General features: G+C 41.6%; 1 protein-coding gene and 1 long non-coding RNA gene across 10 annotated transcripts in view; one reads left to right on the plus strand and one right to left on the minus strand.

Annotated features, from left to right (window-relative positions):
• LOC102947459 (microsomal triglyceride transfer protein) overlaps positions 1 to 24,470 on the plus strand; it is a 45,007-nt gene that overhangs the window by 5,232 nt on the left and 15,305 nt on the right. For 4 of the 7 annotated variants that reach the window (XM_043545215.1, XM_037896956.2, XM_037896957.2 and 1 more), the window contains exons 2-11: positions 7,730 to 7,917; positions 9,041 to 9,184; positions 11,860 to 11,967; positions 12,896 to 13,012; positions 14,535 to 14,674; positions 16,122 to 16,272; positions 19,793 to 19,950; positions 20,675 to 20,843; positions 22,220 to 22,327; positions 23,491 to 23,703. In XM_043545215.1, coding sequence (XP_043401150.1) covers positions 7,915 to 7,917; positions 9,041 to 9,184; positions 11,860 to 11,967; positions 12,896 to 13,012; positions 14,535 to 14,674; positions 16,122 to 16,272; positions 19,793 to 19,950; positions 20,675 to 20,843; positions 22,220 to 22,327; positions 23,491 to 23,703 — 1,311 coding nt within the window. In that variant the 5' untranslated portion in view covers positions 7,730 to 7,914. Of the gene's footprint in view, positions 1 to 1,656; positions 1,837 to 7,729; positions 7,918 to 9,040; positions 9,185 to 11,859; positions 11,968 to 12,895; positions 13,013 to 14,534; positions 14,675 to 16,121; positions 16,273 to 19,792; positions 19,951 to 20,674; positions 20,844 to 22,219; positions 22,328 to 23,490; positions 23,704 to 24,470 lie in introns of those variants that run through there. The other 3 variants (XM_037896958.2, XM_043545216.1, XM_037896954.2) reach the window with 2 other exon arrangements.
• Positions 357 to 23,682, minus strand: LOC119566082. Of its 3 annotated transcripts, XR_006290321.1 has the most exons (4): positions 23,566 to 23,682; positions 12,929 to 12,972; positions 3,884 to 3,996; positions 357 to 538 (listed from the first exon to the last, which is right to left on the minus strand). It is a non-coding gene; the product is annotated as an uncharacterized LOC119566082 (long non-coding RNA). The 3 variants fall into 3 exon arrangements; XR_006290322.1 differs by lacking the exons at positions 3,884 to 3,996; positions 23,566 to 23,682 and adding an exon at positions 14,090 to 14,343; XR_006290323.1 differs by lacking the exons at positions 357 to 538; positions 3,884 to 3,996 and adding an exon at positions 5,699 to 7,633.

Genomic DNA, 24,470 nt, shown 5'->3' on the forward strand with positions numbered 1-24,470 from the left:
CTATTCAAGCCTAAGTTAACTGTATCCAGTTTGCAAATTAATTCCAATTCAGCTGTCTCTCATTGGAGTCTGTTTCTGAAGTCTTTTTGTTGTAATATTGCGACTTTTAGGTCTGTAATCGAGTGACCAGAGAGATTGAAGTGTTCTCCGACTGGTTTTATGAATGTTATAATTCTTGACATCTGATTTGTGTCCATTTATTCTTTTACGTAGAGACTGTCCAGTTTGACCAATGTACATGGCAGAGGGGCATTGCTGGCACATGATGGCATATATCACATTGGTAGATGTGCAGGTGAACAAGCCTCTGATAGTGTGGCTGATGTGATTAGGCCCTATGATGGTGTCCCCTGAATAGATATGTGGACACAGTTGGCAACGGGCTTTGTTGCAAGGATAGGTTCCTGGGTTAGTGGTTCTGTGTGTGGTATGTGGTTGCTGGTGAGTATTTGCTTCAGATTATTCAGTTTCCAAAGAGTACAGCAGTTTGCAAAGTTCTATGCTTTCCAAGCAATAGAGAACACAGCAGGAATATCAGCTGCAATCGAGAAATAGTCATATGTTACGCAACTCTTGTAATGCAAGAGCATATCACATAGAAGGTATAATATAAATTAAAACTACCACGGGAAACATGTAACCAGCTGGCAGCCTTGCACCAGACTTGCAAAGAAAGCTCCACTCAAACCTATTTCAGATTTGTACCCTAGGAAACAATTTCTGCATTCAGTTACATACATGAAATATTGTTGACTGCACTGGATTTGCTCAGGTGTAACTAAAGGCAGAATTTGACCCTAAACATCAAAATAAACGGTTATATTCCCTACAAGGGAAAGGCCCATGTAGGTGCTAGGACACATTAGAAATTGAAAATCAGTTTCCACCTATCTTCTAAGCCAGGGGTTCTCAAACTGGGGGTCAGGACCCCTCAGGGGGTTGCGAGGTTATTACATGTGGGGTCGCAAGCTGTCAGCCTCCATCCCAAACCCCGCTTTGCATCCAGCATTTCTAATGGTGTTAAATATATAAAAAAGTGTTTTTCATTTATAAGGGGGGGGTCGCAGTCAGAGGATTGGTATGTGATAGGGGCTATCAGTACAAAAGTTTGAGAATCATTGTTCTAAGCTGAGATGAGTGGTCCTCTTACAGAATGTGAAGTAGGCTTGACCCTCCAAAGCCACCGGTGTACTGAAAATCTGGGATCTTGGGAAATCCATCGAACATTAGGACTCTTGTAAGGAGAACCAGTCCTACTCTCTGGCCCCACATTCCTTAAGGAAATGTGTTGCTATGGTCTCCACATAAGCCTCTGTCTGCCTCAATCTTCCCACCCTTGCATTGGGGTTGGGGAGTGTTTCATGCCACAGATGTGGAAGTAACATAAGGCCATCATTATCTTGGTTTAAGCCTGGTGGTTTAAGGGAGGCAATGGCTCATACCATTCACCCTCTCCAAAATAGAGCATTGACTCTGCAGACTTGGGGAAGAGGAGCTTGTACAGGCTGAATCTGATTAGTATTCAAAAATGAAAACTGAGGTGAACAATAAAATAGGTAAAAGCCCCAATTACCTCAGTTGTGAATGATTAACGGAAGACCATCAATGAACTTAGTACCTGAGTATGGAATTTGGAATCTGACCTTTACTACATCTAGATAAACACAGTTGCAGATTCAGAGGCTCTCTTTGCAAACTTCACTCCCATCTGAAGAGTTCACTTCTTGGTAGTTTTAACATTTAATGCTATAGTCAAGAGCTCAGAAGAGTCAAACATGATTCTTCTTACTGTGCTTTTCCTCTGCATCTTTTCCACAAACTCCGCCTCTGTTAAAGGTAGGTCTACACTGTTTTTTTATTAATCTTTTGGTGGTAGCAGTGGTGAATGTACAGTGGTATATTTTTTACATAAGAAAGGAAGATCTTATACTAAAGGGGTTCTCGAGGAGCAGAATTTTTAAATGGATTTACTAAATGAAAATAAATATGCAGCACATGCACTTGTAATGTTAGTTTCACCCTAGTTTATAGAAAAGGCAAAGGGGTCAAGTGCATGTGGCACTGGCCTAGAAGTCAGAAGACCTGGCTTCTAGTCTTGGCATTATCAGTGACCTGGGGCAAGTCATTTCACCTCTCCGCTTCCCAGTTGTTAAATGGGGCTAATGCTACTTATCCTCCTTTGTAAAGCATTTTGAGATCTACAGATTTAAAAATGCCATAGAATTTTCATTTTAGGCTCAATCCTGCAAGGGGTTGAACACTGGCCCTGATCCAGCAAAGCACATAAAAGTAGTTCCTTTGACTTCAAAGGCGCTACTCACATGCTTAAAGTTAAGCACTTGTTTAAGAGCTTTGATGGATTAGAGCCAGAGTGCTCAGCTCTGCATAACTGAGCCCTATGTGCTTTTTCCAGCTCCCATTAAAATCAATAAAAAGACTCCCATTAACTTGAATGGGAGTTGGAGCTGGATCTGCTCTCAGGGTGAAATTCTGGGTGCTCACATAAAATGGTTTTATGCAGGTCTCTTGCACAAGAGTCAGGGGTACAAGATCCACACACAGGACTCCCCTGCAGCCCCTCTGCACACTTCAGTGTCACCAGCCTATGGGATAGAAGTTGTCTCACACAGTGCCTATGGGGGGATATTCTGCCACTGTTTGTAAATGATGGATTAAATTTACAAGACTTTTAGGCCAAAGCAATCAACATTTTGGGTGAAAATGATGCAAGAGCATTCTGTTCTATGAGTCTGTACTTTGAGGGCCATATTCTTAAAACTCAAATAAATGGTAATTAATATAGTTTTATGCAGATACCCTACATCCATATTAATTAACCATCCAATATTAGGCCAGGCTGTAGGGTAGCCTGTGGGATGGGCTGGTTGTTACTGCCCCTCCCTGTCTCTCATGTAGAGAATCCAGGCCATTGGATCTGTGCAAGCACAGACCAAGTGCTGCTCCTCCAGCTCACTGTCACTTGGGCCCCATTGCTCTCTTCCACACCAGTAAATGTGGAACCAGCACACAGCCCACCTCCTCAGTTTGCAATGGGTGCAGAAGCTCCCTGTGCATCTTCTCTGCTCACCTTTTCCCTCACAGAAGTGGCAAAGCACAGGGCTCATCATACAATCCCTCTACCAGCAGGTGAATTTCACCATGCTGCCAAAACGATCTTATTATATAACTACTCAACTAACGTGCTGTACCTCTAGTATTTGCTATTCTCAGCTTCTGAGATAATGTTATTTTAGCCAAGCTACCCCAGTGTAAAGGAATATGGAATAAAAATACTTAGCACTTTACATTGCCAACATGCTGTGCAAACATTAACTCATTCAGTAGTTCTCAAAACAGCCCCGTGATAAATCATTATTTCCATTGCACAGATGGGGAAGCTGAAACTCAGAGTGGTTAAGTGATTTGCCCAAGGCCAGAGGGTGAATCAACAGCAGAGCTGGGATTAGAATTCAGTTCTTGGCTCTCAGTCCACCAGACTGTGCTGCCTCTTTAAAATACTTATGGAGTATTCTGTACATTCAAGTCAGTCGGATAATTGCACACGATACATTTCTAGCTTTGGTTACATTTTTAAAATGTTTTCAAATAAATAGATGGCTTTCGTTTTTTTAAAGGTATCCAATATCATAAGAACTGGCAAATGTAATTTATGGTCTTAGAGCCAGTTAGTGGTTAGAGATGCACATGTTGTGCATGCCAAATGTATTAATAAAAGGCACAGGATTTGACAGCTGTCTCTGCTCATGCAGTGTAACCTTCTGTATTGTATGTACACTATCATAATTTAATTATAGAATTGGCATGTTACCCTTAATGACAGACACTTAACATTACTAGTCAAACTACGTGTTATGCACTCCACCTTGAAAGCGACACAGTCCACACAGGCATTTCTGACCCCGACACAGCAGAGCAGAATGCTGTCCCTGGGTCCAGTCCTGGTCCCCTTTAAGTCAGTGAGGGTTTTGCCATTGACTGCAATGGAAATAGGATCAAAGGAATAAACATCACAACATTATGTAGGACTGACAGTACAGTACAGATCTCCAACAGGCAGCATAATACTAAGTCTCTGATTTTTGAGAGAGGTTTCTATTGGCTAGGAACAGAAATGCAGCATAACCTTCTATATTATACACCATCATGATTTAATTATTTACCTAAACAGTACTGCTATTTGTCTTACGATGGAAATAGTACATGTATTTTGTAAAAGCTAGCTTGGGTATCGGTTTTGCACATAACATCACCCAGTCCACATAAAACACAGCTGCTAATATCTTCTTTGCCTGTTAATCTAGCCACGTTACCCTACTGCCCCTTTAATCTCTGCTGGCTTCCCCTTTTCTACTGCAATAAGTTCATGCTTCTCATGATTGTCCCCTTCCCTACTTGCCCTCCATAGTCTCTTAGTCTTATCACATCTTTCCACCACAACCCCTCTTCGGCTTTGTGACCTGTGTGTCTGCTTCTCCAGCAACTGTCTGTACTTTCTTCCATGCTGCCTCCTATGCATGGAATGCCCTTGCAAAGCTGGTGCATAAAGCCACTCTCCTCCCCACATTTCAGTCCCTCCCAGACACTCATTGCTTCCATGACTACCAGGAGAAACTAGCTGGTGAAGTCGTTTGCGTATCTGTTTCCTGCATGAGTGAACTGCTCCTCTGCATGTGGAGGGGATCCAGTGTAGGGCGGGCAGGGCACAAAGGGAATATTAAATGAGAACTATTATAGAAAAATACACATGGGCTGAATTTGTGGAGGAGGGGTGGGGAAAGGGGATTGTAGGGAGCTTAAACTTAAGAAAAATGTAAAAAGAGAACAAACAATCCTATGCTGTAACTAACAAGACCAGTCTGTCGTCCCCCTGATCATTTTACTCACATGTCCTTTCCCCCACCCTTCATGTCTTTGCCTTTTTAGAGTGAATGCCCTCAGGGGTAAGTACAGCATCATCTTCTGTGGTTAGAAAGCACCTAGCACACTGCACTACCCCACTCTCAATAAATATTAAATACTCAACAGTGTAATTGGTACTAAGTTACAATACACTTAAAACAAGCCATGGGACTTCAGCAAAGATTTATTTCCAGGAATTGGGGTCTGTTCCTGATAGGTGTTGACAAGCTTTTATGCCACTGACGTTGATGGGAGCAGAGGGTGCTCAGCACACCATAGGAAGCACTCGCAGACCCTTATAGGAGCAGGCCCTTTATTTTTAAAGAAAAACCTCTGGCCTACAAGGAAGTGCTTCCCAGCATCATTACAGTAGCAAGATGATGAGACGACAGCCCCAACTTTCAGCTCTAGGTAGTAGTTCTCAACATCAGGGACTGCAAAATCTCAGGACCAGATCCTCAGCTGGTGCAAATCAGTGTCGTTCTATTGAACTTCTATGGTGCTATGCCAATTTACAGTGGCTAAAATTCTGGCTCTTTGGGGGTACAGCCTCCCTTTGAGAAGTATGTTTCGGTTCCCTTCGACTCTACCTTAGCATGCTATTGACTATCACATCTGAAAAAATTTGACCAAAAAAAGGGAGTGGAAAGTGCCTTGAGAGATTTTTTTTTTAACTTATGAAATTAACTTGATTTTTAAAAAAAGAAATCCATCCTGTCATGGTGGATCTCCAACACGTATCTAATCAAAGGAAGAATTTAAACTTTTACCTGCCATTTGAACAAACAAATACTTTGCATTTTTTCTTGATTAGATGTATTGAAACTTTTATTTGGCCAAGTCATATCAAATGGTGCAAGACATTATACAAATTGGGAAACCCTGGTACTGTCAATTCTCTGACAGGAACACAGAACACACTGATTGAGTTCCAGTTGGTTTGAGAATCTGTCTGAGGTGGTGTGGCGGATTTTCCTTTTCTGTGTTTGCTAAGAGACTTACTCATCCCTCCTGTAGAAAACAATGCGACCTTTCTGGTTGAACTCCGTTGCAGAGGTTTGAATGCAGCTTCTTCAGTTTAAATGTCTGATCCTGCACCCACTGAAGTCCATGGCAAGGCTCCCATTGGTGTAGGATTGGAGCTGAGTAGGACTCAGCTCTTTAGTTACAAATAGAACATCAAATCATTATAACAAAGTAATTTGGAGGGCAAGGGGGAGGAGGGATCTCATTTTTGTCGTTAGTTTACTTTGTGCCTTTGGCAGCCAGAGGCGCTGAAACTGGGGGTGCTGCCCCACCCCCTGGCTTGAAGTGGTTTCTGTTATATCCAGGGTTTACAGTTTGGTTCAATGGCTCTCAGCACCCTCACAATACAAATTGTTCCAGCACCCCTGTTGGCTGCAATTTGTATGTAGTCAGTCAGTTTCACGTCCCATCTCCAGCACCAGCCTCTATATGATGAGTGAATTAGTCAATACTCCCTTGTACACAAGAGACCTTTATAACCATCAACAAGAGAGGAGAAAAACCCTTGTAAACATTTATTTAAAGGGAATTTTATACATTTATTTCAGGGCATAGTATTTAAAGGATTTGCTACCAGAAAACTTTGTTTTTTTTAAAGTCAGTTAAAAAATTCCAATTGATAGCATTCTCTTAACAACAAACACTTTATGGATCAAATGGTATAACTGTTCCGTGTGCTGCAATTAAAGTGAGTGAAACCTCCATGCAGTGTGATTCTCAAATCAGGCCTGTAGAGCCAAAGCTAGCTCCCACTTCTGAGGCTGGAGAGGGATCCTTGACAGTGGAACTGGGGTGTGATGTGTCCCCCCGCTGTAGCAGTGCAGAGGAGAAGGGGGAAGGGAGGAAGAAATAGGGCATTGGGCACTATGGGCAAGGTTAGCTGAGATGGTGGAAAAAACTCTTGAGCCTTGTCTACACACTCCAGCTTCAGCTTACATAAGCAATAGCAGAGCTGAACTGCTGGGGAATAATGTGTGTCATTTTTGCTGGTGCAGAAGCGCTGGAAGTATCAGTGGGAGCACACCTATGGCAGGGGGTGCCCTAAATTAGATGCCTAATTTGAAAGCTGCGTCTGTGATTTTATTTTATTTATTTATTGGGGTGGGGGGGGATGTGTCTTTTAAAATACATTGTGGGGTCTAAGTGTAACAAAATCAAGTGATAACTCCTAGAGACATGTATTTTATTTGAAGAAAATGGGTTTACTGCTCTGAGTGAAAAAAGCAACCCCACTGCTTTCTACTGATCTTCATTACTTTCATTTGTGTCATCCCTTGGATGGAGTCTCAATACAGTGACTACAGGCAAGGTCCTGAAAGATGAGGAGTGATTCCTAATATAGGCTGAGTGCCTTCAACTTCCATTAACTCCCATGGGAGATCAGGGCACTCAGCACTTCTCAGGTTGCCAAACAGATTGCTTTCTAGTGATAGAAAATTCTTTATATTCTGAGCTCACTCTGCATTCATTTTTAAAAAAAACCTATCCGAAGGGAAGAATTGGAACTTAAGCCAAATCTTCTAATATCTCTGTGTAAAGTTACAAAGATTTTTATGGACATTCTGGTCAAATTGCCAAACTCAGAAAAAGCAGTCCCATCAAAGTCAATGTAACTCAGTAAAGGCTGCAGGATCAGACATGGAATCCTTTGTTAGAGAAAAGGTCTTTAGTTCTTCTAAAGCTGATTCTACATGTTTGAGAGAGAAAATGACAGATCATTTGGGTCTGTGGTGATTGCTAAAATGATGCCATGTGCATTTTTCATCTCATTTTTTCCACACAGGGCACACTACAGGACCAAGAATAAATAATGACAAGCTATACAAATTCACCTATTCAACAGAAGTGCTTATCGATAGGGTTAAAGGATTACCAGAGGATAGCGCGGGCTACCGGATTTCATCCGGTGTGGATGTCAACCTAGTATGGAGAAACCCCAACAACGATGACGACCAGTTGATCAAAATTATGGTAGGAGTTTCAAAAACATATAAAAGCAGACAAATTACTTTAAGAACCCACCTTTTTCAGTAGTCTAATTTGCATTGTGTGCTGCTTTGTGACATGTATGGTAAATTAAAGGGTTTATGAAAATTGGGATGAATTACTCAAACAAAGAGATTGTTATACATCTACAAGCCAGAAATCTGTCACCTGCTGAAACAATATATCTGAGGCAAAGGCCAGGCCCTGCACGGCTCTGAGCACCTCCTGTTGCTACAGAGAACATCCACGTGAGGACAAGATCATCTAATAGGTCCTTTCCATCTCTAAGTTTTGACTGTATGACAAGTCCTCCATTATGTCTATGTAATATATGAAATATTTTGGCACCATGTAATGTTTTGTTTACTGAAGTTGTTATATTTTGCCGGAGTGATGCTCAGATTCTAAACAAAACTCCATCCAAACTAAAAATAAAGAGTTTTCCAAGATTTGTTTGTCTATACAAAAAAAAGATCTAACTGCCTTATCAAATAGCCATTATGTATGACCCTGTTGTAAACATTATTAAGAGTCACAGATATTCTAGTAAATTCTGTTTAACTGACAGCATAGGCAGATTGATCTTGAAGAAATGTTTCCTGTTGGGGTACAATTCTTTTTAGAAAATGAGCATATTACCGTACCATCCTATCTGAGTTCCACCAACTAAAATTAGTTTGTAGGTTGAGTAGCTGCCCACAGAATATAAATTCACTGTGTGGTACCAGAACATTACAGGCCAGATTAACACAACAGCTCTGCACCCAACAGCTTCCATTTAGGCACTGACATGAGCTGGCCAGATTGTCAGACATGCTCAGCATCCAGCAGCTCTTGTTGAGAACAATGAGATTTGCTAGGTACTTCTAAAAATTTAGCCATTTCAGGTAGGTGCCTTCATCTGAGCTCAGCTGTTCTGAAAAAATCTTTTTTCGGTGGTGGGTTCTGACTCTCTTTTGAAAATCTGCCCTACATCTGTCTCTCAGATACCATGGAAGGCAAATAACAGAATGAAAAGATCTTCTAGGTGATATTGTCCATCCATCCTCCTGCCAATGCATGGTTGCTCCCTATTTTTTTTTTTTTTTTTTTGCTTTTACTTTTCTAGATAAAAGATGTTAAGATTGAAAATGTGAATGAACGTCCAGCAGCAAAAAACATCTTTAAAGGGAAACACTCAGAGAATATAATTGGAAAAGAATATCTGTCAGCTTTACAAAGGCCTATAGTTCTCCAATGGACCCGTGGAAAGGTAAGTCCCTGCCTTTTAAAGTTCATGCATATTCCTTGGAGAAGCCCTGAACAAGTCATTTCTTGTTGGCATGAAAACATTTAGTAATTTGTTGTCTCTTTAGAGTTACTAATACACCATCCTGTCTTATTTTTGTACATAAAATATATTCATTTTGGGCTAGACTATGACTTGCCCTTATTTGGGTGCATAGTGGTGAGGACATAAGGAACCTCGTCAGCTCCTGGCTCTATGTCTGTATATATGTAAATTGTTCATGGGGAAGGTGCCAGGAGATGTCACTCAAGAATATGTAGCATAGTTCTGAGGTAGGACCAATAAAACTAGCTTTTTTTGCATTGCAGATAGCTTCCTCTGTGCAGCTCTTTACACCAGCTCTTAATACCTTGCAAAGGGGCCAGCCAAAACTAGTCCCTGCTTTCTTGTGCACATCTGGGGACACGCAATTATGCAAAGAGAGCCAGGAGAAAGCAAAGCCATGGCTGCACCCCCTCCAGCCCACAGACCTGCTGGGCATAGCACAGCAGAGAGAGCAGGCCACGGCATCCCAGAGGAACAGAGAGGGGAAGGTAGATTGGGGAGTTATCGGTATACAGGCAGTAACTGAAGCTGCAAAACTGAATGATATCGTGCAATGATAAGGGATGAAATCCTTGTTCTACTGAAATCAATAGGAGTTTTGTCACTGATTTCACTGGGGCCAGGATTTCACCCAAGAGGTAGAGGGAGAAGAGGAGATATTATTTACCATGAAGGTAGACAATACTGAGTCTAGTCTGGAGCAATGTTAATCACTCTGGTGAGTACTTGAGTATATCCTTACTGGCTATAGCAGTGTTAGTTCAAATTATTATAGTCAGATAAGTTCATCAGATAGGATATCCAAAACCCTGAATCTTCAATGATTTCAATGAGATGTAGGCTCCCGACTGCCTAATTCACTTTTGAAAATGTGGCCTAGGTTGTAAGTCACGTGTTTATGAAAATTTGATCTGAGATCACCATCCAACACAGCACTCGTGTCAGATCATCATGTAGAGCCTCCACTGGTTACAAAATAATTAGATAAAATATCCTGAGATTGAAAATCTGAAATTTTCTGTGTTGTTCCTGTACTGTGGGATTTCATCAAGAATCAGGAAGAAAAAAAAAAGTGTTTCCTCTCCCACTGGCAATGGGCTGGACTGTGATTTTACAACTTGTCCCGAGTAAAGGGCAGCACATAGCTGCCACAGGAACAGCTCAGAGAACCCGTTGTGACTCAGAGAGAGCTCCCATTTACTCAGGGGAAGGAATAAGTTACTTGAGTATGAGCAACTTAGTTTCATGGAGCAGCTTAGTTTCCTTTCATGGAGCAGCTTAGTTTCCTCACTGTGTCCAGCCAACTACTCTGGCCAGTGACGGGAAGGGTGGAGCCAAGATTACTCTCACTCTCTCTCTATTCCCTTCCCACCCACTGGCTCACAGCAGAGCGTATCAGGGGAGCAGCCCCTGCTCTCCCAACTGCAGCCAGTGACAAACCTGCCTTGTGCTGAGCAGAGGGGTCACTCCTTTTCAGCCCTCTGCAAACTTGACTAAGGGCTGTGACTCTCTAACCCCCAAAAGATCTTCACCTACTGCTGTAAACAGATTCTGAGCACATACACTGGCCGTTAGTTTGGTCTGCCCGGATGCAGATGCCACTGGGTCTGCTCTGTAAGTTTCAAATTTAGCCTCGTCATTAGTTTTACAAAACATACAAAGGAACAGGATGGCACTGGCTCTCCACTGTACGCATCTCTAAACCATGACTAAAGTATCAGAATAGCACAATCTGAATACCTCTGCTCCCAATACACTGCAAATATGTTGGCAGATGCAACTCTCCTACTAGAGGCTGAGATGTTGTTTTCCATATAGCGCTTTCTATAATCTCTTTTTCTTGCCAACTAGTATGTTACTCTATCCCCTGTCACAATGACAGGATCTCCTCTTCCATGCCTGTTCCCTCTAATGCTGCAACACTAACACAGATAACATTGATTACATTTAGTTTCTAGGAAGACGGGCAGTATAAAAGCTCCTTAAATGCAGATTGAAGGTGCAAAGTCTTGTGTTACTAGAGAAAAAGCTCAGACAGGACAGTCTTCCCTTGTGGTTCAAAGGTTGGCGCATGCTTGACACGTCATTTAAGTCTCTCCAACTCTGATTTAGTTATGATTCATTCTGACATATTGTAACTGGTGGTTAAAGTGCAATGGGTACTAGATGTATGCGGGGAGGCAATGGGGTGCGAAGGGAGGGATTACTATGGGATGTGATACTTTTGGACACATCTTTGAGAGAATAATGCTGTAAGGGACCCATTTTAACCTGCATGTAAGAGTGAACCACTTGTGATCTTATATTTAGTTTTCCATTTCTCTTCTACTCATTTCTCTTCTAAATTCTCTCTCATTAGCATACAGGAAGTCTTCTCAAGTGAGGCCTTTTTAGTTTTTGCCAGAGGCTTCAGTTATGGGCTGGATCTTGCAGTCAGTGGGGTTTTGCTTAAGAAAAAACTACAGGATAAGGTCAAATAAGCTCAGTTTCCTGAGCTGAACTCTAGAAACTGGAAGGAAGTTTGCAGGGGATCACGTGGTGTTTCTCTGATTTAATCAGATGTATAGATTTACTGTTTGTTTTTGTTTCCACAGGTTAAAAACTTCTACTCCTATAAAAATGAACCTGCAGTTGTTCAAAATCTCAAGAGAGGTCTGGCTAGTCTATTTCAGATACAGCTGCACTCTGGTGCTGCCAGGGAGGTACTGTACTACATCAGCAATATAGAGATAATCAGATTGATAGAGTCCTGAATGCATATATGTGGTTCCCATTGACTTCACAAGTATTTAAAGGCCAGGACAGAATTTGTCCTTTTGTTTAAACTTGAACTTGTGATTGAAAAGATCATTGGTGGAGCCTTTGGTTACACTGTGTTTGGCTACATTCAAAGTTGCAGATGTTTAACTTTATAAGATTTAAAAACTAATTTAGTGAAACCAGAGCTACCCCTGTGTGGACATACTTAATATGATTTAAAAGTCCCTTGTTTCAATTTTGTTTAATTCACTAAAGAATCAACTTAAACTAAATCAACATAAGTGAGGTTTCAATAGAATTAAGAGTGTCCATTCATGGTTAGCTAAGCTCATGAAACTTGGAACATGGACAAGGCCAGAGTCTTGCCAAAATTCACTCCAGCACAGGCAAATGCAGTGCCATCATCATCATCATCAACTGTTTAGAAAATTCACATTTGTTAAATTAACGTTTACTTTGCTTCACATGCCGCTAATAAAAAATAATTTTTGCCCATCCAAGAGAAAGTACTTTTTGCATAAGTTAAAAACAAACAAAAATAAAACCAGCAGCCTCTCTTACCCCCCCGCAAACTAGAAAATAGTGAACCCAAATGAAAATCAACCTCGGACAGTACACCACCTCTCACACAAGTACCCAAGAATTAAGAAAACAGATGATCTTTGGAGTGCACCCTATAGCACAACAGATTGATTCAAGTAATTGCCTCTGGACATGTTGTTAAGACTCCTGCAGGTTGCAAATACTGCAAGCCTGCCATCCAGTAAAGACGGTGTACGTGTATGAGAGGGAAAAAACAAACATCAAAAACATGACAACAAATGAGAAATGGGTGACACTGAAAATAATTTTTCTTTTTCCTTTTTCAAGGTGGACGTCTCTGGGAAATGCAATGTTACTTACCATGCTCGAGAAAGTCAAGTGACTAAAATTAAAGCCCTGGGCACCTGTGAAATCGAAAAGACAGGATTTACAAGCCATAATGAGGTACAATGTCATTCATTTTTGAAAAAATAAATACGAGAATCAGCATGTCTAAAATTAAAAGAGCCAGTTCTGAGCCATAGTTTATTTGATGTTTGTCCATACGCAGTGGTAGATATGTGTGACCAATGGAAGTCATTTTAATGTTCATTATTTGTTTTACCTTAAAATACATTCTGATTATACCCTCTTTACTTGCTCTCATTTATTCCCTTCTTTGCATTGTAGAGCGCATGCTACAGCTGCATGTTTCATGCAGGATACTTCCTAGTATATGCTTTACCGCAAAATACTGTGTGCATTACCAACAAATGAAAACGTGGGGGTAGATCCTCAACTGTGTAAAATGTCATAGTTCAACTGAAATCAATGGAATTAGAACATGTATACCTGCTGGTGATCTGATCCAGGATGTATTTTACTTGCAGTGTCTATGGAGACTTCCAGGATGTCCTGTCTTCTTTGTGGTTTTAATTAATATGTGTTTCTTTCTATGTGGGTAAAGCTTCTATATATTTGCTGTGCTAGTAATAATTGTAAACCCTTCCCCAGCAATTATATATGTGTTTAGTACATACTGCAGATGTAGGGCCAGATCCCTAACCTGATATGGCACTTTGGTAGCATAGGGAGGTAGTAAATTTGGCCGAACTGCACAGCTGGTTCCCCTGGCATGACAAAGGAGGTATGGTATGGATGTGGCCACAAAGCATCTGTGCCCTAGTGATCCATGGCTAGCATAAATGCCTCCTTTGGGCTGTTACTAATGAGTGCAACTTAGAGCCATGCTAATGGTACTCAAGCTAACCCAAGAGCCCAAACTAATCCTTGTCCGCTGTAGAGATCCATAAAGCACAAAGGCGGTATACAGCCATATTTGCCCTGCTCCTTCTTGGCCCCTGCACCGAGGGCAGTGTGGCTGGGCCTAAGCATTGAGCACCTAGTATTTCAAGCTTACCACAAAGAATTCAAGTTGTTTATGAACAGGTCATTAGAGTAGGTAACTAGTTTCCTTTCCACAATATGTTCTAGATATGGGAGGCCAACAATGTTGGGCCAGATCCTGCAACACCAACTCACATGAGGAAATCTGACTCCTAGGAGTCGCCCCACTGATTTTCTCTAGAATCTTGTTTTCTGGTGGTTGCCTTTAAAAAAAAGAAAAAACCTTGATCTACGAATTATTGAGTGTCTTTTCAGCAATATTCAATTCGCTAGCCCCCCGTTTCTCTCCCCACCACCCTCTGTGAGGTAGGGAAGCATTATTGCAATTTGCCAATGAAAAATTTGAGAGGCATAACGGGGAAGCGATTGGCTCGTGGTCACAGATAAGGAAATCATGTCAGAAATTAAATGAAAGCTCTGGAGATCTTGGCTCCCAATCCTGGGCTTAGATCTCTTTCCTACACCAGGGGGACAGGCCCAGTCCCACATTCCTCAACAGGGCCTTAGTTCAGTTAGAGTTTTGCCTTGGGTTTGGACTGTAGGATCTGGCCCTATTTTCTTGTTTGTTATTATTTTTCAGCTTTTAGATGTCAGTACAAAAGCCACATCTGCTACAATTTATGTCCTAGAAGACAGCTTTATTAAATCTGTGAGAGCAGAAGAGAATCATGTTTTGTCTCTGAATTTCCGGCAAACAACAAATGCCAAACTAGTTTCCAAGTAAGGTGGCTAATTTGATTTTTTTAAATGTTTAACTGTTAAATCCAACTAATAATGGCTGGGTAGGAATAATTAATTATATGTATTTTAGATGTTTACTTAACCTTATAATTAAAAATAGAAAACCATCAACTAGTGTATATATTTAGTGTATGTAACTATACTTTGCAGTCACTTCTGTCATCATTCTCCCTCCCTCACTATTTCCTGTTGTTTGTTATACACACTTGTGGTGTCTTGTCTTAAATTAGGGCTCATGTCTGCAAACACATGTATTTTATTCATGCAAGCAGTGCCATTGACTGCAATGAGACTGCTTGTGTGAGTAAAGTGTCTGCATGATCATGGCCTAAGACCATAAACTCTTCAGAAAGGATTTCTGTCCAACCTATATGTTTGTGGAGTACCTAGTTCAATGGGGCGCAAATGTACTATCATGCCGCAAATAATAAATAATGAAATAATAATAGTTGGAGCTGGTCAGACCATTTTGAAAAATTCAGGGTGTCCATGAATTTTTTTTTTAAAGAGTGCTGATTTTTTTGGATAATGATATTTGTTCAGTTTTTGATCACATTCTTAATGGAGGTATTAAGCCATAACAACATTCCAGTTTTGGAGTCATTCCATTTCTGCATCCTCTCATTTCTTTAGTAGAATTTTAAACAGAGATTGACCCAAGCTGCAAGATGCATCTCCACATCTAGACTTCCAGCATCTGAAAGTTCAGAGGTGTTTGGGTCATGGCCTGTTATATAGATCGGGATGAACTGCAAAATTTGGAACAATGTCTGAGTCCAGACTCCCAGATCCCCACCGGAGTTTGGAGGCATTCATATCCAGTGAATTGGTTCAGGAACATTTTTAGGGTTTGTCTACTAAGACTTAGTGTGCAGCAAACCAAGGTGCCAATGTACAGCTCACTAGCCTGCTGCACACAAATTCACCCTGTGGACCCTGCTGCTGCACACTGAAAGATCCACAGTGAGCACTGACATACTGCTGTTTGGGTGGCAGGGTCCACGTGGACAGTTAGTGCACAACCAGCTAGTGCACTGTAGATTTGCACCCCAGCCTGCAGTGCACTAAGTCTCCATGTAGACAAGCCCTTAGCATTATTTTTACACCTACAAGTTCTGGAAGGCTGTTTCCCATATGTTATGGAGCTGAATCCCAGAAAATAACCTAATATTTGGGCACCTTATTAATTAGACAGATCAATTTCCTCCATTTCCCTCCAGCAACACCTCCACTAGTGTTAAATCCTCCTGATAGCTTAAAATGGAAAAAAGATTTACCGTGTTTTCCTATAACTTCTCAAATGAGAAATTCATTGATTCTATGATTCACATCAATGGGATAATATATTTCTTTCTCGACATGATTCATTTATTTCTTCAAAACACATTCTGACTTAACAGTGTTTTTTCAATATGTGGCTGTGCAGGCAGAAACTGGAACTGAAGTCAACAGAAGTTGGCCCTGGAGTGATTGCTGGGAAGCAGGTTGCCAGCGTTATCAAGACTTTGGACCCTAATTATATAGCAATTCCACTAGTGGCAGAGCCAGTCAAGACTGAATGCAAAAACTGTCCCTCAGTAAGTAAACACACTGTTAGAGACTTAAATTCAAGGAGGTGAGTAGAACAGGTTTGAAAAAGAAATTTCTATCCAACAAATATGCCAAAGAAAGATGTGTAGTATATCATTATAAGTGCCCCAGGAATTCCCCCAAACTTCTGAACATTATGGTAGTGCTGTAGTGAGTCAACAACCAAGGCTGAATTGAGTTTTGCACTTGAAGTGGAATTAAACCCTTTTGTATTCTATGAATAATATCATGTATCTCCCTCTAAACTTACAGCACATATTCTTAACAATAGGTAATGAAGTTTCTGAGAATTTACAAGTAAATTCTTAAATGTATTAATTAGAATCACTTTAAAATAAAATGGACCTTTTTATATGTATTTTTTTGAAAGTCTAACCTTTCTTCCCACTCCCTCGAGCAAAACAATCTTGCTTTTTGAGATTTGACTTACACACTAGCAAAATCTAAGATAAAAGCTACTTTAAAAAAGTGTATTGATATTGTCAACAAATTTTTACTGATACTATGATAACTGATTTTTTTTTTCAGTGAACTGATACCCTAGAATTTAGAAGTTATGATTCTAAAAACTTTTTGATGTGGAAGGTATGGCTCCAATTCAGCAAGATACTGAAGTATGTGCATCATTTTAAGCACTTTTAATGGTCTATTCATGCACTTAAAATACCTTTCTGTCCTGGAGCCTGTGTAAATTATTTGGCAGTAAAATCATGCTGTAATGTTGTCTTTTTTCCTAGAGTTTGTATAGCTGCACAGAAGTTAAAAAAACATAAGTTGGGGAAATCTGAAACAGAAGGGATATTGCATGAGTAGTAAAGAAGTTCTGAAGGGGCGGGTACATCGATGGGAGGCAAACAGCTGAGAAAGAGAGGTGCCCTCCTTCCCCATGGGGTTCTGCTTATGAATGTTTACACTGAACAGTTTCTCACTTATTGTGAGAGCTGAGGTCAAATCGTTTGGATCTGAATTTGTCATAATAGTTGTAGAGATAATTTCCAGGCCAAATTAAAAATCATTGAGTATCTTTACAGAGCACTGCATGAGGAATGAGGCATGACATTCTCACTATAAACCTAGGGGAACGCTGACAATGGAGTCCTGCTTCCCTGCCATATTCTACTGTAACTGCTATACAAAGACTGGGTCTATAAACAGAACACTACATCCAGAACAGCAACATCATAATATTTAGTACTTCCATGTCATAATATACATGAATACCACTCTGATATAGTATGCCACACACCTTTACATTGTCAAAGGCCTTCACAAACATTACCTAGCTCACTTAGGTGTGGTTAGGATTAGTAAAAGTAACCATTATCCCCATTTTACAAGTAGGAAACCTAGATACAGAGAAAGGAAGGCCAAGATTTTTAAACTTGGAAGCTTAAAGTTAGGCATGCAAATCCATATTTAGGCACCTCACATAAGTCACTTGATTTTCAGAAGTACTGAGCAATCATTGTTCTTATATAAATGGGTGCTCAACATTTCTGGGAATCAAGCCATTTATTAAGATGGCTACTTTAGTCACGCACATTTGAAAATTTTGGCTTAAGGAACTTTCCCCAGGCGTCACAGTTGAAATTTGAAGCTGCTTCTCATGTAGTTTAACTATTAACTTGTCAACACATAAAAATAGTAACTGCATTATAATTTTTCTTTATCCATTTTACATGATTTCTAACTGCAACAGGTGAAGCATTTCCTGGCAATTAATGACCAGATGAATTCGAGACCCCAAGTTCTTCTTGGGGCCTAACCTCCTCAAACTGGTCAGCTGCCAGAAGATGCAAAAGAATCATTAAAGCTGGATGAATGTTAAAAGATGATTTAGAGTAACCTAGTGTAATGCAAAAGACATTGATTGTCTAGAGCACACCAACCAAAGTGTGTCACTCACCACAAAAATCCCTTTCTCTGTGATGTATATTTATTCATTTTCAGCTTACAATAGCAATATTGACCTTGATGCTGGGTATCAGTGACCAGCAGAGATTAACAGCCCCAGGCCATCTGTGCCCCAGGCCATCAATTCCTCCCAGATGGTCATTAATCCCCAGGAAATATCCAGTGCCTCTGTCATTGTTGCCTAATTACTGTCTGTTACAGTTCATGGAAATTACACTCTGTAGCACTGAAATGATATTTCTGTTTGCAGGCAGGTTTAAGTGCTCTAGCTTAATACAAACCCTGTGAAGACAGAATATTTTAGCAAAGATTGAACTGGTATTGATGTGATTTCCCACTTTCGAGAACTGCAATAAACACTGCTGAAAAGAACAGATGAGTTTTCACCAAGGAATGTCCTAGATAATACTAGATAACAGAAGTGGAGGCAGGTGATAGAACAGAGAAAAGGTCAAAATACCTGTACAGATTTCTTACAAAGGGTGTCTGAAAGAAAGTAACCCTCTCAACCTCTAGATTTCTTAATGTGGAACATGGGCTTCTAAAATACAGCAATGGGAAGTCTGGAAATGTATAAAATTGATGCAGAGAGCTTAGCTGGATTGAAAAAAGGGATTGGACATTTATATCACTAACAGGAACATCCAGAGGTACAATAGTAAGGATTTAAAAAAGAGAGAGAGAGAGGATGACAACAACTGGATGGGATATAAATCCTCACAATTCAGGACATAAACTAATCTCTAACCACAGAAGGAAGGAAGAAACTTTTCTTTTGGACATATTATCCCACAACTGCCTACTGCAGGGTTTCATGCCCCTCCCGCTCAAGTATCTTGTACTTCCCACCTTTGTGCACAGGATACTTGACTAGAGGAACCATTGGTCTGATTTAGTATGGCAATTCTTGTGTACCTGTAGTGCTGGTGCATCACTTTTGACTGACTCTTTATCTTGGCCTAAATTTCACTCCCTTTCCCTTCCACAACTGTTGTGCAGCATGCTGTGCCCCACTTGATTGCTATCCACCACAGCAGAGGTAGATGTATTTCAGTGATATAGTTTGTGGAGCACTTTAAAGATACTTTGGGATGATGTGCTATATACATGTAAAATATTATTAATGATTCAACAACTGAAAGCATGCAAAATCATCCTGTTTCCAATACTCTGCTAACTACCATTTTATAAAGCAGTCACAAATTGCTACCCCTCTTCACCATACACAACTGTAAAAGACAGAAAAGGGAAAGTCTTACGGGGGCATATGCCAAGGCTGCTTACAAAAGTGCCACCTTCTAAAAATAATTTCAGTGTGGCATTTCACATTTCTTTCTATCGTGAAGTTTCAAGAAAACTAGAGCCAAATCATATGAACACTATATTTACAGAGGCTGCTGGGACCTGGAAAAGTTTTAAGGAACACATGGTACCATAGCAGAGGCATATTAAGTGATATCTATCTAAGGAATCTCCAGTTTATGAGATTTCAGCTAGTATAAACTATACTCAACATAGCTATCATGGGACTGATTTCTGAGAATTGAGACCAGTGTGTAAGGTTTGACATCAATTTGTTTAATTATTTTGCAGATTTCTGAGCACTGGCAGGCTATCAGGAAACAACTGGAACCTGAAAACCTTTCCAAAGCTGAAGCAACAAGAAGTTTTTTGTCCTTTATTCAGAACCTCAGGGAAGCTACAAAAGAGGAGATACTTCAAATTCTTAGAAGTGAAAGAAATGCAGTACTGTAAGTCACCAAGAACAACCTTTTATGGTCTAATAAAGGGTTTACAAAACACAAAAAATGTGGGGTGGGTACATGGGAGGGAGTAATTCATACACATACATGTGTAGTCATATTAGGGATATACTAGATCTGTAATAGTTAACACTTTTCTATCTACATGAAAGGGGAAGTTTTTGTATGATAGTGTGTTTGCTTCTGCAATAACATGTTCTTGCAGTTTATTATTCAGCCCCTAGATGCCTCTGGCAACTGTATAGCATCCCAGACAGTGTGATCTCTGGTAAACAACAGAATCAAAGCTGGAACTCACGCTGAGTGGAAACCCCTTCATCTGGAGTTATAGCTCTTTTCTTTTTACAGACACACTTTTCCTTTTTCAGATTTAATCTTGTGGGTTTTAAAACACTCAGAACACTTCTAAGTCTTTTGTCATACTCCTCCTCTGTACTGGCATAAAACAAAATATAATCTACGTGTATGGATACCCCTTGCTGTCCTTCAACTATCTTGCTCTGGAAGATTTCAGGAGCACTGGTTTTGCTAAAAATGTAAACGCTGAAAGCAGTAGCAGCCAAAAAGAGTAATAAATGTTACCTGTGATTTACTTGCCATGATAAGACCTGTCAATAGCCCAACCTCTTTGTTTCTGTAAGTAGCAGTGTCTTTTCAATACATTGCCTAACACACTTCAATAACGTGTTAATTTCCACTCCTCCCTTCACAGTCCTCAGCTGGTGGATGCTGTAACCTCTGCTCAGACCCCAGCCTCACTGGCGGCCATGCTGGAGTTCCTGGACTTTAAGAATGGAAGCAGCTCTGTTCTGCAGGAGCGGTTCCTATATGCCTGTGGATTTGCTTCCCACCCCAATGAGTTGCTACTGAAATCTTTAATTGTAAGCCAAAATGGCAGAAAAAACACAAGCTAATTTATTACTCAAAGAGCCTAAGCCACGCTGAGAGGGGAGGGAAGGGGCGTTGTCCAAGCACCTCACAACTTTGAGGTGTGCACATTCTGCTGCAGGTTGTGGCTCATACAGTACCCACAATGCATAGGATTTCAGATGCAGAACCTATATCTACTTTGTAAAATGTCACCTCTGCTTACACCACGGAAAACCTATTACATAACAGTATGTAGATACATCCCAGTTCTCCTAGAGTGGGGTGGGCAAACTTTTTGGCCCGAGGGCCACATCTGGGTATAGAAATTATATGGTGGGCCATGAATGCTCATGAAATTGGGGTTGGGGTGCGCGAGGGGGTGAGGACTCTGGCTGGGGGGTGTGGGCTCTGGCATGGGGCCAGAAATGAGGAGTTCAGGGTGCAGGAGGGGGGTCCGGGCTGGGGCCGTGAGGGTGGAGTGTGAGCTCCAGCTGGTAGTGCGGGCTCTGGAGTGGGGCTGGGGATAAGAGGTTTGGGGTGTAAGAAGGTGCTCCAGGCTGGGACTGAGGGGTTCGGAGGGTGGGAGGGGGATCAGGGCTGGGGCACGGGGTTGGGGTACTGGGGAGTGGCTCAGGGGTGCAGGCTCAGGGCAGCACTTACCTCAAGTGGCCCCAGAAGCCGCGGCATGTCCCCCATCCGGCTCCTACTGTGGAGGTGTGGCCAAACAGCTCTGTTGCACACTGCCCCGTCCGCAGGTACCATCCCGAAAGCTCCCATTGGCCGTGGTTTCCGGCCAATGGGAGCTGTGGCACTTGGGGTGGGGGCAGTGTGCAAAGCAGAGCCCCCGGCTGCCCCTATGCGTAGGAGCGGGAGGAGGGACATGCTGCTGCTTCCAGGAGCCGCACAGAGTGGCCCTCAACCCTGCTCCCTGGCTGGAGCGGGGAAAGCCCCAGACCTCGCTCCCCACCAGGAGCTCAAGGGACGGATTAAAATGGCTGGCAGGCCGTAGTTTGCCCACCCCTGTCCTAGAGACTACCAGATCAAGCAACATTTTACAAATTGTTCTTGTTAGTATACCAATTCAGAGATGAAATATATAAGAGCTAAGTATTTCTATTATCTGTTGATATCAGGCTTTAAACATCAGCTTCATAAGGAACTGCTGGGCCAGATATTCTGAATGAAACTTAAAAGGAAAAAAACTACATTTGGTTATTACACCCGACAGCAGAGCAGTACTCTGCTGAGTACGAGTGCGATCCTGTGAGGCGATGAGCACCCTCCTCTCCCAGAGAAGTCAACAGGAGTAAAGGGCGCTCAGCACATTGCAGGATTTGTACCATTCTATTTAGATGTGAAGGCTAACAGTGTTCCCTTTCAATACCAGAATAGACTCCAGGGCCAGATTGGAAATAGTGAAATCAGAGAAACTGTTACCATCATCGTTGGTGCACTCATCAAAAAGCTGTGTGACAAGGGAGGCTGCAAACTTCCAGTAAGTATTTGCTGTTTTTCTACTGGCCAAATTCTGCCAATGGATGCACATGCACAACCCCTGCTGAAAGTATTGGGAGACTCATTAGGGTGACCAGAGAGCAAGTGTGAAAAATCGGGACGGGGGTAGGAACCTATATAAGACAAAGCCCCAAATATCAGGACTGTCCCTATAAAATCGGGACATCTGGTCACCCTAAAACTCATGCAAGCATCCCTCAGAATTTGCCCTCAGGTTTTTAACATAGCTTACAGACACCTACCATTAATGTGATGGACAGACTTCCTTTAGAACAGGTTTTATTTTGTGCCCTGGGGGTCAGATTCTGATCTCCTTTACATCTTGTGGGAATGCAGATAACTCTAGTAACTCCTGATTTACACTAGGGTAACTAACATCAGACCTCTCTCTAATCCCAAATGCCTGTATGTTCCGAGCCTGGCGGTAGACATGGTGCTTTTGTCTGGTTTTGCAGAAGTTTTTGGTATCCCCTGAAAACTTTGTGCAGTCAGGGTCTACCTAAAACGTAGAAACAGCAAATTCACTGGAACAGGAATATTGGTCCAGTGCTGGACTGTATCTAATCTGTGCTCAGTGCAGGGAGCTCCTAGGACTGATTCTATGCCATTCTATGGGTCGTGACAAGAAGTATAGCAACCTGAGGGACAAGGAATCCTCAACTGGCCAGATCTGCTGGATGTATGACTCCTTTGCACCGCTGAAGAGCATCCAGCCAGCACCCAAGGATTTACACCTTTTATTTTTCTGTTAAGTGCCATGCATTCCTATACCACTGTGTGAATAGGCAAGAAGGAACATTTCCCGTGTCATTTTTTTCTGTCACAATTATTTAAATTGTGTCTGTTGGCCTCAACAGTGGAGTCTGTAAGTTCCTTGAACCAACACGTGCATGCTAAGTGAGTGGCATGTTTAGGGCTCATGCATCGGGGCATGCCTGTCGATTCAAGGAAGTTTTCAGTATGCAGCTGAAAAGTCGTAACTTTGCTAAATGTGACCAACTATGTTTTCAACCAGCCAAAAGTATCAGGACCCAGTCCTGCAGCTCCAACTCACATGGGCATTGACCACGCTTAGCACCTTGCAGGAAGCGCTTAGCAGCTCGGAGCATCAAGTCTTATATGTGGCATCTATTTTCTTTTCAGGCTGTTGTGCGAGCTAAGAAGCTGATCCTAGGAGGATTAGACAGGGCAAAGAAAGAGGATGATGTGAAGATGTACCTGCTGGCAATGAAGAACGCCCTTCTGCCTGAAGGAATTCCACTGCTGCTAAAATATGCTGAGTCAGGAGAAGGGCCCATCAGTAACATTGCTGCCACTGCTCTGCAGAGATATGGCATCTCTTTCATCACCAGTGAGGTGAGAAGATTTACTGCAAGGAAAAAAGTACAAGAGAGGACATTTAAAATCAAATGTAAATTAAGTGGAGCCCATTCTTCATGTCTCACCCCATTTCAATTTACACTAGATATTTTTTCTTTCAATAAATGGTCTTTTATACCCTCTCATGGTGTAGCCAGAAAACTGTTCATGGCAGTTTTGATCTCTACACCTCTCTCTCTTCCCATTGAGCAGTATCTAGAATTAATCGGCTCTAGAGTCACATGCAACAATTATGGTACAGCATGTGGAGATCCCGGCTCTGATCTGAACTCCATTCACAGATGTGCTCACTTTGCTGTGTGGCACACAAGAGACATTAGAGGGAATGCTGAACATGTGAATCAGAGTAAACAGGATCCTTCCTTGCCCCCCAAGTAGCTAAGGAAAATGGGTGGCAAGGAGGAGAGAGAGGTACCTCTGTCTTCCTTCCCAGCAGCCAGGAAAGGGATAGGTTAAGAGGAATACTGAGAAATAATGGCAAATGGAACTACAGAAGATTACCCCAGAGCGAGATCCAGACATCACTGCATTGCACTGTGTACTTCTGTTGCTGTTCTGCACCAACCATTGCTGACCTTGCATTGCCATGATGCAATTTCACAACGCAACCATCTCAGTCCATCAGCAAGCCATGACTGCTTCGCTCTCTGTCACTCCATTAGTTAGGAAGTAGCTCTGCAGCCCTTCATGGTAAGATACCTCAATAGCAGACAATCCTTAGCTTGTGGGAAATGTATGATTAC

This window comes from Chelonia mydas, chromosome 4 (genome assembly GCF_015237465.2).
Source record: "Chelonia mydas isolate rCheMyd1 chromosome 4, rCheMyd1.pri.v2, whole genome shotgun sequence".
Classification (NCBI taxonomy): domain Eukaryota; kingdom Metazoa; phylum Chordata; order Testudines; family Cheloniidae; genus Chelonia; species Chelonia mydas.